Below are 14,717 nucleotides of genomic sequence, written 5' to 3'. Positions count from 1 at the left end.
GACAGCAATCCAGTTTATGCCACAAGTCATAACTAAAGCACACAGAACATTTACCTTCCAGCAAATCACAATGGCAGAAACACAGAAAAAGGAAGAACATTATCAATGTGCGATACTGAGGTGTATTCGGAAGATGTGTATTCAGAATACTGAATCATCGGATTGAAAATGGTGCAGACTCGGGAGCCGCAGCGAGTTGGTGCTCTCCGCTGGCGAATGTGCTGCTATAATGTTTTCCTCCTTCAAATTACAGCGGTTTTGTGCTAGCCGCCAGAAGCACGGCCCATGAGGGACGGGGAAAACAAATGCACCCACTTTGACCCGGTATGAATGACCCCATCCAACGCCCCCCCTCCAGCCCAGAAGGAGCCTATCTCTGTATGTCGAGGTGTCTAGTAGAAGCTGGGTGCAGTGATCCCTACCACAAAGGTGGGGGCATCCAGAGAGCCAGCGGGAGGAGCAAAGCAAGGTTCACGCACCGCCAAGCCTATGATCACCTACAGTCACTCTCCGGGGATCTGGAGAGCGGCATAGCCCGAGCGGGAGGAAGCAGATCGAGCAGGAGGAGCAGCAGAGGTCCGCTCTGCTCTTGCAGGGAAACAGATTGCATGAGGCCATGCGGGCGGAGTAGAAACTGGGGCACAAAGGGAGGAGCCCCAAAAGGAACCAGACGCCAAGGCACCTAGCGTGCAGGCGAGGATGAGGATAAGGTGCTGAATCTCGCAGGGCCGCATCCGGCAGCCCAGTTTTAAGAGACCTGGCGGAGTGCAAGTTAATGGCAGCCCAGCGCAGAAGAGGACAAAGCCTGCCCTGGTTTCTGAAGAAGTCTAGCTGAAGCAGTACTACCTGTTTGAGGGTGTTTCTGACACTGCCACCAAGCCGCTGCATACCCTGGCCTAAGTGGCCAGTGGGAGAGAAGTGGAGCAGAGGTCCAAATACGGCGGGGTTCCTGCAAGGCCTCTGTATGCCCAAGTCCAAGACGAAGGAGAGTAACTCGCCCTGGGGGACAAAAGTAGCCTACAACATTGCTGCAGTTGGGGTGCATCCTCAAAGGGAGGAAGAATGGAGGTAACAGAACCCAAGGAGATCAGACAGCAGATACCTGAATAAAGCAGAGCTACTAGAATACTTAAGCTTCTTCTAAGACAAATTCATGAAATCTTTTCAGGAACAATTTGGCTCCCTTAAGGAGGAACTCCAGCAATCCACAATGGGGCGGAGAACAGACACCAATGAAAGGGGGATTCAGGAGCCATCTGAGGAAGTCTGCTCTAGCGGGAAGCCACTGGAGAATTTATGCAGAATATCTACGTACCTGGAGATGCAGTGTGAAGACCTGGAGAACCTATCGAGGCACTCCAACATCCGCATCTGCCCGAGGATGCGGCAGACTGGGACCATAAGTGCTGCGTCCAGAACATTGCAACTTGCTGGGGGGCACTCCAGCAGGAGACATCATTAGAGTGCACCGCATAGATCTGAAAAGAGGGCCCAATCCCAGACCTTGATAGGTCATCGCAGCCTTGGCGAGCGAACCTCAGAAAGAAGCAAGACTGGCCACTGCTAGAAGGGCTGGTTCTCTTCAGGGGAGGGGATACAGATCCAGCTATACCAAGAGTTTGCCTTTTCCACCCTTTAAAAACGCAGGAAGATGAGCCCCATGTCAAAAGAACTCGCTAGAAGGTCGATGAAATACTGATGGGCATTCCCCCTTTGGTCTGTTCCAACTTGATGGAGCGCAACCCCACATTACAATGGTGAGGCAGACACCGACTCTGCTGCATCTAAGCAAAGAAGATCTGGACACCACAACGGAGGTCAACTGGCAGGCGCTGTGTGTTAGTTGCTCAGGGAAATGAAGTGGTTACACCATGCCTCTACTGTTGTGGGATTGTATGTGGTTATGTTGGGGGCTGGGGAAAGGTCCTCCCACACCAAGATGGGTCTTTATCGGGGGAAGGTGGGGGAGACCTACCTAGAGGTTAGAGAAAGGGTACTTAGCGTTGGTTTGGCAAAAAGAAATGGTCTTCAGTAGTGGGTGGGCCCAAATTATTGATCTCCTCACTAAACAGAAGGGGCCTTAACCCCCCCGTTAAGAGGAAAAAGGTAGACGCCACCTACGGCATCGTAATCCTGACATAACAGCCTTCCAAGAGAAACACATTAGGAAGAGATTAGCAAATGAGAGAGGCTATGCTAGAGTATTCCAGGCTAATGCGCCCAACAAGACATACATGGTTTTAATTGGCCTCAAGGATACGGTAGGCTTACTTTTTTTAATGAAAGTATATACGTTACAAAAAACCTTTAACACTATACAATGCATCAAATCAACATTTTTTCCATAAAAACAGTATAAAAATCATCTCAGTTTACTATATATAATATCACGCAATTCAAAACCAGACAACCACCAGAGTAACGAAAAGCCCATGTTAATATATCCAAAGGATGCTTAGTTCTAGTGTAGGTTTAATTGCTGTGCATGATGTTAAGATGTCTTGGCGTTTCTATTTCAGATTTACACAATCTGCATCAGTGCTCCTCATACGGTGTTTTATTCCAGGTTCCCAATCTAGATAATGTCGGTAGCAATTCAGAACACGTTTTACTTTGCTACCTCCAATACATTTCAGATAACTAAAATGTTTCCTTGCAAGGGAAAGCGTGAAATACATATTTCTTAAACAAACTTAGAGGATAAACAAACGTGTGATCCTACCCCACGTATAGGCTCCAATTTCTCTTGTGGCAAGTGTAATATTAAATGTGTTCATCTCAAAACCAATTATCTAAGAGATTTAAAATCTCCTTCATCCAGACACCAATAGGGAAGTTGGAGGAGCCTTCCTTACTAAGATGTTTAAAATGACTGTACATTGAACCAAGATTATTTTCCTCCAATCGCATTTCCAAGTAAAAGATGGCACTGTTAAGTACCAAGTGCTGCAAGACCAAGTTTGCTGCGTATTGCTTCGACTGGCGTACATTTGCGCAGGTCCAAAGCTAGTCTCCACATCTTTGCTTCCAGAGCTATGAGTCAACTGGTGTCCTTTTATCTTTATAGATTTCCAAACCATAGAGTAGCCCTGCTATAATGCTTGCATTGTACCTTTTCAGTAATCAACTGAAAAACCTCCTTTATGTTTTATATCATTTCTGATGATATTGCATGTTTTAAGAGTCTTATTTATAACCGAGTGACCGAACAGATCACCATTATCTGTGTGGGAGAAGGGAATGCCCAGGTACACATGTCAACAACCTCAATACATTGTCTATTTTCCAATTATAAGTATTCTTCTTTAGCTTGGTATTTTGGAAAATCATTTTTTGTTTCCCCGTAGTTCTTTTTTAAGAAATGTTCTGGGGAGTATCTTTCTAGTGCCATAAGGGAACGTTGCAAGTACATTGGAGTTTGATCTAGGAGTATATATTGTGAACCTATGCTGGGGGCAAAGTTATGGCTAACATTTATTCATTTAGGTCTGCGACATACACGTTATAAAGGAGGGGGCGAGAGCGCAGCCTTGTTTTAATGCATGTTTTGTGGCCATCCTCTTGCTAAGATCACCATTCTGATTTATGTTTATTTTAACTGCTGTATTAGTAGACAACTGTTTTAAAAAAAGATGGAGAATCCCTGGGTTAAGACCCCAACTCACCAATTACTGTATTGAACGCAGCTCTGTACTCCACAAAGCAGACACAGAGTGGCCGTCAATTGTGGCCCTCCTCTCCAAATATTTCAGAGCCCACAGATTTGATGGGGTACTGAAGCCAGCTTGTTGATTTTAAAATATATGCTGATGCTTAATCCACTGTTTATGCTTTCCGTGAGCATTGGTGCAAATATCTTGGAACAAGCATATACCATTGCTAATAAGCGTCAATTCAAAAGGTCATCCATTAGCTTTCTTATAAATTGGGATCAGAATTGATTTCTTCCTATTTTGTGGTACAGCTCCCATATTGTCCTAAAAAAGTATTTGAGCAAAAATCTGGGTCCGCTTTTATTACTATATTTAGGATCCATCTGATACAGGAGCTTTAGATGTTTTAAGTTTGAATATTAGACATGTTATCAATTTACTGGTCAAAATGTGTATTTATTTTGCCAGCTGACTTCAGAAAGTGCCTTCCTCAGCTAGAGAGTTATATATTATACTCAATTCAACTAGAAAACGAGATGGGATTACTTCTCTCCCATTACCATCCGTTTCCACCCACGAGTTGTAAAACGACCATAAACGTGAATCTTTTTCACAGAGAACTCAAGATTGAACCATTGGCTAGTAGTTAATGAAGCTTTGTGTTCTTAAATCATGTTTTTATATTGCATACGCATTATTCTTAAAGTTTTAGTCTTGGCTTCCGAGTCCAACTTCAACATCTTTATACTGAGTATTTCTTTCTTATATAGTAGGATTGTGTGTGCAAGGTTGTCTTCCTTACCCACATCTTTTCACCCAGAGCCTGCACGTGTTCGCAGACTTCATTCATTACTACGTTTATGCATCTCTCCTTCTCCGAGTTAAATATATTGATTTGAGTAAGTAGAGCAGACAAATTGGAATTATAAAATAGTAAGCTCGTCTGACCAGCTGATTTCGTCTCCTGTCCAGTTGGCCTTAAAGTTCCCCTTTAATCGAATGGTCCCCTTAGTTCATAATTCAGATTTTATTGATGACATTATCACTGCACTCCATGTGGATCAATACAAATTCAGTGATCTGTAAAAATATTGGCCAAAGTACCAGGAAATATTCCAACAACAAGAATGGCAGTCATTTGTCCAGGTATATGGGACATTACCATTTGCACCCTTGGTATTATAAAGTGGACACACACACACACAACCCCCCCCCCCCCGAGAGGGAGGGCTTTTTTTTATAGTTCAAATCTCCCAGGACCAGGAGTAAGACCTACATTTTGTAGCCACATTTATTATCGGTAGTTAGCCTCAATGTTTTCAGTCATGGCTGCATTGCCTGGGGGATTATACGTATTTATTAGAAGCAGTCGAGCCTCTGCCTCAAACACCTTCATTTTAACAATCCCAGCCAGAATAAGAGGGTTTGATATATTGGGCCAATCTTTCAACCTTAAATTGTTTCTTGCCCATATAATCAAACCCCTATAAGGTCTACCTGTTACACTGCATCTGGCCGGTCTTTGTATGATGTGATATCAATCAATGGTTAATTTTTCTCTTAACCAGGTTTCCTCAAGGTGAAAATATATAGGTGTTGAGTAGCTGCTTTAGGACCTCCCTCCCCATTCAAAAACTGAGAAATAAGCGCATGGTGTTCCAAGAAGGCAATCGCTTTCCATTGTTAAAGATGAGCGATTTAAAGAAGGACAGTTCTTTCTTTGCAAGTGACTGGGGCAGATGACACTTGCCACTGCAACACTATTTGCCACCAACACTGGGCAATACAGCTTTGTGATTAGAGTACTAGCCGAATAGATTCTCATGTGGGATTTTATCAGGAGACCTAGACCGATGCAGATCTAGACTAGGGGGTGCAGGAACCATGTCAAAACGCCCGATTCCAGTGATGGAAAAGCTTGGACTCAGGGATTCTCGGAGTGTGAGGCACGGACCAGAGTGGGAATGCACCTTTTTTCCTCTAAGGTCCACCACACATTGGCCAGAATCAACTACATCTGGATGACCCCTGTTTTAAGGGGCAGGGTAACCACAACAGACACAGGGAGCTTTATGGTTTCGGAACATGCCCCGGTCCAAACTACACTAGTCATCCCGATCAGAAGTAGCAGGCTTTGGGAAATGGAATTTCCCTGGAGAGCATCTCCAAACAGTGATAACTAGTGATATTAGGGAGAACATTCTCACCTTTTATGAAGTCAATCCTTCATCCCTAACCAACGTTCTAAGAGGGGAGCTGATCGCACTAAAGGCACAGAGGGTGAAGTAGTGGAGGCGGTTGAAACAAACCCTGTATCAAGAGGTGAAACTAAGAAAATGCTAGCAGATCAACCCGCTAGAGCTAACCTAAAGGCATTAGGGGATTGTTGGGTCAGCAGAAGCTTCTTCAAGCTAAAGTCTGAGAAGGCCCTTCTGGGAATAAAACAGCTGTACTATACAGAGGGGAACAAACCAGGGGGGGTGCTGGCCCAGGCCCTGCTGGAACAGCAGGCTTCAAGGGTAATAAAAGAGGTAGGGGACAAGGTTACTCAGAGGTTATTCTAAAGACATTTGTCTTGTTTTACACCACACTTTTCGGATTCCCTTAGCCGTGATGCTCAGTCGGACTATGTAAACTCCCTGCCCCTCCCACAGATAACAGCCGACAATAGAACGTTGGAAGCCGACATTCCCTAATGGGGACTAGGTAAGGCGATGGCCAACTTGCAACTTCATAAATCTTCAGGCCCGGGTGGATTTGCAGCCATATTTTACAATGCTTACAAAACAACTTTGGCTCCCATCAGGCCACATTTTATAACTTTTTGCAAGCAAGGACGCATTACTCGTTCAATGGAGGCCAAAATTATATTGATCACCAAACTGTGCAAAGAACGTTCCAAATGTAGGTTATATCAACCCATAGCACTGATCAACAGACGCTAAAATCTACACTAAAATACTTGAGAATAGATTGAAGGGCCTCATAGGGGAGGACCAAGGAGGCCGTGCGAGTGGCCAACAAACATTTGATCATATTCGCAGGGTCTCTCACATTTAACAATCCTGCAAAGCGAATATCCTGGCGATTCTGATCTCTCGACGCTGAAAAGGCCCTCGACCCATAGGAATTGCAATTTCTATTTGCCACAATGGAATGGAAGGGGTTCAGAACGCTTTTTAACAAATGGTAAAAGCCAACTATGTGGCACCTTCAGCCCTGTTTGTAATCAATGAATCCCTATTGGAGAGGATTGACCTTTAGGTCTCAGAATCTTAACACTGAGTTGCAGCAATGCGGGTTTATTTTACATCAATGAAACAGGACAATATGTGTAAGCAGCCTCAAACTCCTCCACAGCCAGCAACCGAGACTCCACATATAGCCACCTTCATAGGAGGTAAAAAGCAGGGTTTTTCCCTGTCCCCTTTATTGTTCGCCATTTTCCTGGAGCTTCTATGGATTTGTCAAACGGAAACAAAGGGAGTAAGGTTTCTACCTTTCGGTAGGAGGAAACACAAAACTATGGCATTTGCGAATGACCCGCCTCTCACCCTTACGGCCTTGCCTTCTCTGCAGCGCAAGGTGAATTGGTTGGAACGGTTCCAGGGGCCAGCCTACAGTTTAATTTTGATCAGACGGAAATTCTGAATTTGATCCTCTCAGGTCAAATCCCCTCAAGAGGCCAGAGAACGCCCCCCCCCCCCCTTTAAGTGGCCCAAAGAAGGAATCAGATACCTTGATGAACACCCTGGACTCTCTTTACGCTTCCAACTATCTCCCTCTAAGGAGTTAAAGACGGAACTCTTTAGATGGCGCCGCCTGAATATTTCCTGGTTGGGCTGTATACCGACCGTTAAGAAGTCAATTCTTCCCAGGCTTCTCTACTACTTTCAGGCCCTGCCCATTCCACCATTGTTTTTCAAGGAACTGTTCAAATTAACAGGCAAGTTTGTATGGAGGGGCAAGAGACCTAGGGGGTCGCTTAGAGGTCTAGCATTCCTAAATATTAAGGCATACTACGAAACTGCCTGGATCAGAGTCGTCAATGAAAGGTTCTTCCCCAGTTCACACTAAACCATGGGTTTAAATGGAAAGGGCAGTAGGGGGTGGGGGTCCCCACTAAACGATGTGTTATAGCTTCCCAACATGAAGAGACTGCAAAACATGCATCATAGCCAGATTACTGGGCTGCTGTGTGACACCTGGGATGATCTGATCAGAAGACACCATCTACTTTCCCCTTGCTATTCACACCTTTGTTCTAAAACCTGCAATTTACACCGGGGTTGGGCGATCAGGCATTTATCAGATGGGAGAAGGCTGGGTGTAAACGGGTCAAAGAGCTTTGATCTATATATGCTCCTTTGTGGGCTGCAAAGCAGCATTTCAATTAACAGAGGGGGAGCTACAGATACAATAAACTAGAAATTGGGTCTTCAAACCAAACATCAGGGCAGCAGCAATTAGGGATTTCACTACTTTGGAAACATGTTAGCACATTCGGGCTTCAAGCATCTAATTTCATCTCATGTAATTGTGGGGCCTCCTCATGTGCACCTGCATTGGATCACCAAGTGTGAGTCCATCGTTGAGGCAGGGTTAGGAGCAGTGGTAAGGGTATGGAAATTCATTCCAAAATTTGCGAAAGCCATCCAAATCAGAGAAATTTGGTACAAAATACTAGAATGGCATTACACGCCCACTAGACTACAAGCCATGAATGGCAGTACACGTTCGAGCTGTTGGGGGGGGGGGAGGGGTTATGGGTCGCAGGGGATTCTGGCAACACATATGGTGGTCCTGCCCAAGGATCCAATAATTGACTGTAGGGAACACACTGCAAAAGGCAATAGGGATTCTGGTTCCAAACACTATCTCCTTTTACCTGCTAGCAATATGGTTCCCGTGGCATCCACGACTCCCGAAGCGGGGGATTGGAAAGCAGTGGGGGAAATCCACCTGGCAGCAGCGTGGTTTTTCACATCAAAGTATTGGAGGAGTGTCACCACAGCCACAGACGACAACTGGGTGCACAAATCATGGGAATTTGTCGCCCTGGAGTGGATGTTGTATTGACTGAAAGAACCTGGCTTCCTATAGACAAGAGCAGGTTAAGGTCTTTCCTCAAGGAAAGATGTAGAGCAATGGTGCCCTCAGACTTCCCTTCTAGACCTAGTGTGATTGGCTACCCGATAAGTAGCATGGGCAGACTGGGTGCAATCCTCAGCGGGATGGAGGGGAAAACCTGTTACTAACTCTGGGTTTAAGGCAGACTGTGGTTACTTAGGGAGAAAAAGAATATTTTATTTTTAAAAGTCTGAATTATCCACCATAGGTGACACGAAAAGAGACGGCTAAATGGCAAAACCTAAAGGAGGTTGGAGTCAAACACCACAGATCTATTCCTTAAAGGGAATTGTGAGCCAGAGACCCATTGACTCCAGTTTATAGGTGCTGAGTCCCTGCAACGCGAACAGTGTTGCAAATAAGTATGTGTATGGTAAAAGGAATATTTACAACAGCTGGGCAGGGAGGTACAAACTTTGATTTGCATTTCTACTTCCATCAAGATTACAGCTTTCCCAGAAGGGTTTTGCCTCAAGATCTCAACATGGATCTCAGAGCTTTACATTAAATACTCAAGGAGGCCGTGAAGACGGTTCATCGTGTCAGCTACTAACCAGTATATTTCACAAAGCAAGGAGAGCAGTTTGTTAGGCAAGAAGTGATGTAGTAACCCTGTGGGAGAATACAAACCCCTTGTCCTCTTGGTATTGGGTAACCCACCTATTGGTATAGGCCTGTACTACACAAGTTGGTAGTTTGACTGAGCTGCCAGGCTTAGCTCAAGAGGGGTAAATGTGAGCTGTAGCAATACAATCCACCAATACAAGTAGCCAAGTAACACTTCTAGTCAAGGTTTCAGTTAAAGTTATTTAACATCAGTTTTTAAATAAGCAGTATCACAATCGAATATACTTTAAATTACTTTTCCAGAATCAACACAAAGCTAGTAGATACTTTTTATAGATGCTTCATACACACTTCCTACACCCTGAGGGGACTTCACCTACTAGGAGAGTAATGAAATGTATGCATCACCAGTACACTTTGTAGAAAGGAAAAGTTAGAGAAAGGAAAAAAGGTTAAACAGGTTCACAGAGCATGTGAGCACTTACATTTTCCAATGAAGTCCAGATACAAAACCTTTCCCAGCAATAATAGTTTAAAATCAATGCATCACTTATGAGGGACAGTAAGAATCAAAATTAAATGGACCAGAAGAGTCTGCAGGAAGCACGGACAAAGTCAATTGGAGCACAGTCTATGGAGCTGAGGCACTTCTTAGATAGCAAAGTCTAGCACAAGTTTAGAGAGTTTGTTGAAGAAAATTCACTGTAGGGTCACAACCTGTTACATTTGTGAAGGGTGGAGCTGAAATCAAGCAGCTACTGCAAGGCTCAACTGAGAAGAGCAAGCAACAGAGAGACAATGAGGCAAGTACCCCAAGTCAGAACAGTACCTTTGGTTAGAAGAGGAGTGGTCGAGCTGGCTTCTGTCTGGTTGCAGTGATGCAGATCCTGTGTTCCCGTGCCTCAGTCATGCAGACTACTGCGGCAGCAATTCGGAGGTCGTGGCAGCTACGGGCTCTTTTCTGATCAGCAGCACTTCGCTGTTTCAGCGCTTGATAAACACGACCACCGAGGATCTTGGATACAGAATGGGCTTCCTTCACTCCTTTAGTCCTGCATGGTAAGGGGACTCGCGCTCTGGTCGTCCTGCTTCCGGAGGATCCTCGGGAGACTCCTGGAGCTTTTGGACAGAGGGCAGACGTTGCACTAGACTATGGATTTCTCGACCGCTGGCACTCGATTCCTGCCACAGCAAAGAAGTAAAACAGTCGGGGAAGGTGTTTCGTGGTTAGTTGGTCCCACTAACCCAAGGGAAGAAGTTGTCCCTTCCGCAGCTTCTCTTGTCAATCAGAAAAATGAGTTTCAGCAGAGCAGCAGGGCTTCACCGGGCAGTTCAACAGTCCAGGAGGATGCAGCAAGCTTTATTCACAGTTTCGTTGTCGGGTTGTTCTTCCCAGTGGTGGACTCCGTCTTCAGTCCCAAAACTCTCACCTTTTAAGCAGGTTGCTCCCATTCATGCACAGGCTAGCGGTCACTCAAACAGCATGGTGGCTGCCCTGCAAGGACAGCCAGCGAGCCAGCCAATCAGGACTGGTTGCATTCAGGCATTCCTAAGGACAAAGGACAGGGGAGTTTTGGGAACCTCCCTCACTTCCTGCCCTTTCAGACACACTGGAGCCAGAGGCGGGTTTCAGTACTGAAGCCCGCCAAAGGCAAAACTAATAAAAGGCTCAAACCTGGTTTGGCACGCAGAGTAAAGCCCAAGAAAGCTCTCACAAACAGAAACTGGTGAAAAATGAAGACTAAGGCCATTTTGACACAATGGTCACCCATGGGTGCTATACTGCAGCCGATGATTCAGCCTGCGGTAGAAAAGCACAACGGTAGGAACATTAAAGCACTGCCACCAGCCGTTTAAAGTAGTGAGGGTAACAAAAACAATGTGCAAGCGTAAGTAGGAAAAGGGGCTAAGTCCTCTCCTCCCCCTCCCCCAGCACTTCACATAAGATGGTGTGTGCTGGACCTACACAGAGAAAAGTAAGTAAAATCAATTTCACTTTACTATTCTTGGGAACTGTAGTTCACACAAGAAAAAGGGATTGAAACTTTATGAGAAATCTAAAGGATTTCTCTGTGACATTGCACTGAAGGTGCTGTGTGTCACCATACAAAAGTAGATGCCTATGAAGTTTGTCAGACTCCAAATATAGAGGAGAAACATAATCCAAATCAGATATAAACACACGAGTGAGAAAAAGGGCCCACTCACTCCAGGGTTAAAATTAAAAAATCCTAAAGTCCAGCAAAAGAGCTGGGGTGTCTCCAAGGTCGAAGGGAATTAGCACAGCACAGAATTGAGAATTCTCCCCAACAAACTCTGGCAATCTTTCGCAAAAATACATGTTCCTCCAAATAACCGTTTCAAATAAGTCCATCAGTACACATCTTCCGATATAAGCAAATTCAGCTTTGAGGCAAAGGGCTGCAGAGGATTCTGGAACAGGTTACCAGATAGACCACCACTGTTCCAAGGCACCAGGAAACAGCAGCACTTCACCGCCATGTAATGCAAAGTCAGAGTGAAGCACAGTATGAGTGACAGAACATCACATTTTGATAAGGCTCGTCATTTAAACACATTCAAACATTGAAAACCTAAACAAGTACAATGCATTTTGTAAACCTTCAATGAAACCATCCGGAAATATACAGAAATTTCAAAAAATAAAACTAAGTCTACTACTTCTGTTAAACAAATCATATCGACATGCAATAAAGTAGGGCACAAAACTGCACTTGGCACAAGCCACTGGTGAGTGATAATTGAGCTTGCAAGAAATGCTGTGCTGAGTAGGAGGAGAATTAAGGGAGCACTTCACGTTTATACCTAGATATTAGCTTGCAACATAACATGTTTATACCACGGCAATGAAGTAATGGCCAGACATGTCAAGCTGTGAAACCAATAGGCAGGCAGCATAATTATTTAGGGATATTAACAAAATCCCATAACATGTATATTATATGCATATAGTAACAGAAGGCTGGAAGAACAGACCAAATCTCAGGGTTTTATTAAAATGTTTGAAGGTCTCACCAATGGACGACCCCCCCCCCCTAGTCTCCCATGGAATGTTCCCTCCCTATCCCAAGGCACCCCCAAATCCTAAGGTTGTCACTAGAGATCGGTAACTCCCATCTACGAGCTGGCTGGCTACTAGTGAGGGCATAAAGGCAACAGTCTTATCTGGCTGACACCCTTAAGGAATTTCTCGCGGATCCTAACCGGGTCCCTCAAAATAATAAATTAGTGTCATTCAATCACTCTGATCCCACTTGGCCTTAACCTCATGTTAATGTTAAAGGATATTTGTACCGCGCACTATCACCACCAGAGTGGTCCCCTGGCGGCGCTGAAAAAGGGAGGGGGGGGTGAGTTAGTGGGAATGAGCTGGAAAGTGCAAGATAGCAGTGATGTGCTGTTGGCGGCCTCAGCCCGGTGGGTCCGTTGGCAGGGCTTAGGGTATTTTTCGGTTGGTAGTCGTCGTGTGCTGTTGCGGAGGTCTGTGTGTGGTTTGTTTCATTGTTGCAGTGTAGTGAAGTTTGTGCGGATTGCTGCGTTTAAGGCTTGTGGTTGGGTTTGGTTTGAGAGGTGTAGGCAGAGGAGTGAAGTTGTTAATGGATTGGTTATGGATTTATGATTGCACGCTAGTCTAGGCAGGAGAGTCGCATCTCAATCATTGACTAACATCTCTATCTAGTTGCGATGCAGGCTACCTTGAGGATTCCAACTAGGTGCGGCACATGCTGACATCCACAACTCTATCCAGATGTGGCGCATGCCAAGTTTAGGAGTTCCCTCTATGTGCGCACATGCTAACATTCACAATCCTATCTTGATACAGTGCAGGCTAATGTTCTAAATTCTAAGTGTGGCACATGCCATCATTCACATGCCCAGATGTTATCTCTGCCATCCACTTCCCATATAATGAGGGCTTCTACTAGCCTCCTCTAATGCCATATAGTCAACCTTCCTGTCACCCTCCCCCCACTCTCACAACACCTTTATAACTCACCCTCACTTACTCCCCTACTTTCCCACTTGGTCTCACCTTCTCCTCAACATGCATGCACTTCACAGCCAAGAACCACTTTATCTCACCAACCAATCTCTCACTTTGTACATGCTCTTTATAACCCTTCTCCACACTGCACCGTCCTTGCTCCTCTGCCGCTGGGTCCACCTTCTCCTCCCTTGACCTCACCCGAACAACCCAGCTTTCTGTGCCCCACCCTCCCCTTTACACCTGTTCCCACTGGTCTTTGCACCCACCTAGTTCACCAGACCAACTGCTAGCTTGTTCTTTCCCCAGGGTCATGTCATACTGTTATGAGGCTTCAAAAAAGCCAAAGCCTCCCCACCCCCTCAAAAGCGGGTCAGTCCGAAGTTACGGAATGGCAGGCTGCGACAATGCGTCCCACAGCTCTTGGAACTCCCTGGATGCCTGCCTGCTGCATGTTAATGGCCATGCCGTTTCACTGCCGGCTCCTCTTGGGTTGTTCTTTCCCCCCCCTCCACTGCGGCCTCTGGAGTCGTAGAGGAGAGGAAAACACTGACCAGAAAGGGTATGGCAGATGCGGAATACTTGGCAGTTGCAGCCAGACACAGGTAGAAAGGACAGGGGCTGGGGCCTCCCAGCGCCAACCTCTGGGATAGGTAGGCAAGGGCTGGGGCCTCCATCTCCACCTTTGGATCTGCAACACCATGGGGTAGAGCTCCTGCCCCAGGTTGACCAGGACATGAACACAATCCTTGTTTCAGGGAGTCACAAATGTGCATTACGAAGGAACCAACATTTAGTACTAATTACCAATATAGAACCCGATACAATATCAAATGAAATGCTCAATGGCCATGATATTTAACTAATTCCATTATTTACCATCTGCTGTATCCTATGAAACGTTTTGCCGTGAAAACTAAAGGCCTGTTCAAATAAAACTTTGTCTTCCACAGTCCACTCATCTGGGAAAGGTGTGAAGTTTGGGAGGTCTGCCAAGGACTTTTCAATGTTGTGTTTATGCCAAAAAAGCATTCCGAGTGCCTGAAATGCAAAATTTAAAAAAAAAAAAAAATTAAAAGCGAATACAAATTAAAAACCCATCAGCCTCGTGTGGACACATTTGTATAAAGCCAAGAATATGAAAGGCGGTCGCAATCCTGCATCACCCCATCAGCCTGAATCCTGTGACGAGTCACTATGCGCGTCCCACTAGTGGGGTTTCCCCATGATCCCCCACCTGCAGAACAAGCTTCTGGCTCTACACTAGTCCCAGGTATGTTAGCATCCTCCGATTCTACCTCTGGAGTAGAAAGACTTCCACTTGCATGCCAGCTCTGTCAAGGCTGCCTTTAATCCCACCA

The 14,717-nt window shown here is 45.3% G+C and overlaps 1 protein-coding gene across 3 annotated transcripts in view; it reads right to left on the bottom strand.

The window, feature by feature from the left end:
* The window catches only part of RCOR1 (REST corepressor 1), a 297,736-nt gene that overhangs the window by 220,853 nt on the left and 62,166 nt on the right, over positions 1–14,717 (bottom strand). For all 3 annotated transcript variants that reach the window (XM_069638105.1, XM_069638102.1, XM_069638103.1), the window contains one exon: positions 14,236–14,397. In XM_069638105.1, the coding sequence (XP_069494206.1) occupies positions 14,236–14,397 (162 nt within the window). The remainder of the gene's footprint in view (positions 1–14,235; positions 14,398–14,717) is intronic.

This window comes from Ambystoma mexicanum, chromosome 14, assembly GCF_040938575.1.
Source record: "Ambystoma mexicanum isolate Mex_15411 chromosome 14, UKY_AmexF1_1, whole genome shotgun sequence".
Lineage (NCBI taxonomy): Eukaryota > Metazoa > Chordata > Amphibia > Caudata > Ambystomatidae > Ambystoma > Ambystoma mexicanum.
This window is presented reverse-complemented; position numbering and strand designations above follow the sequence as displayed.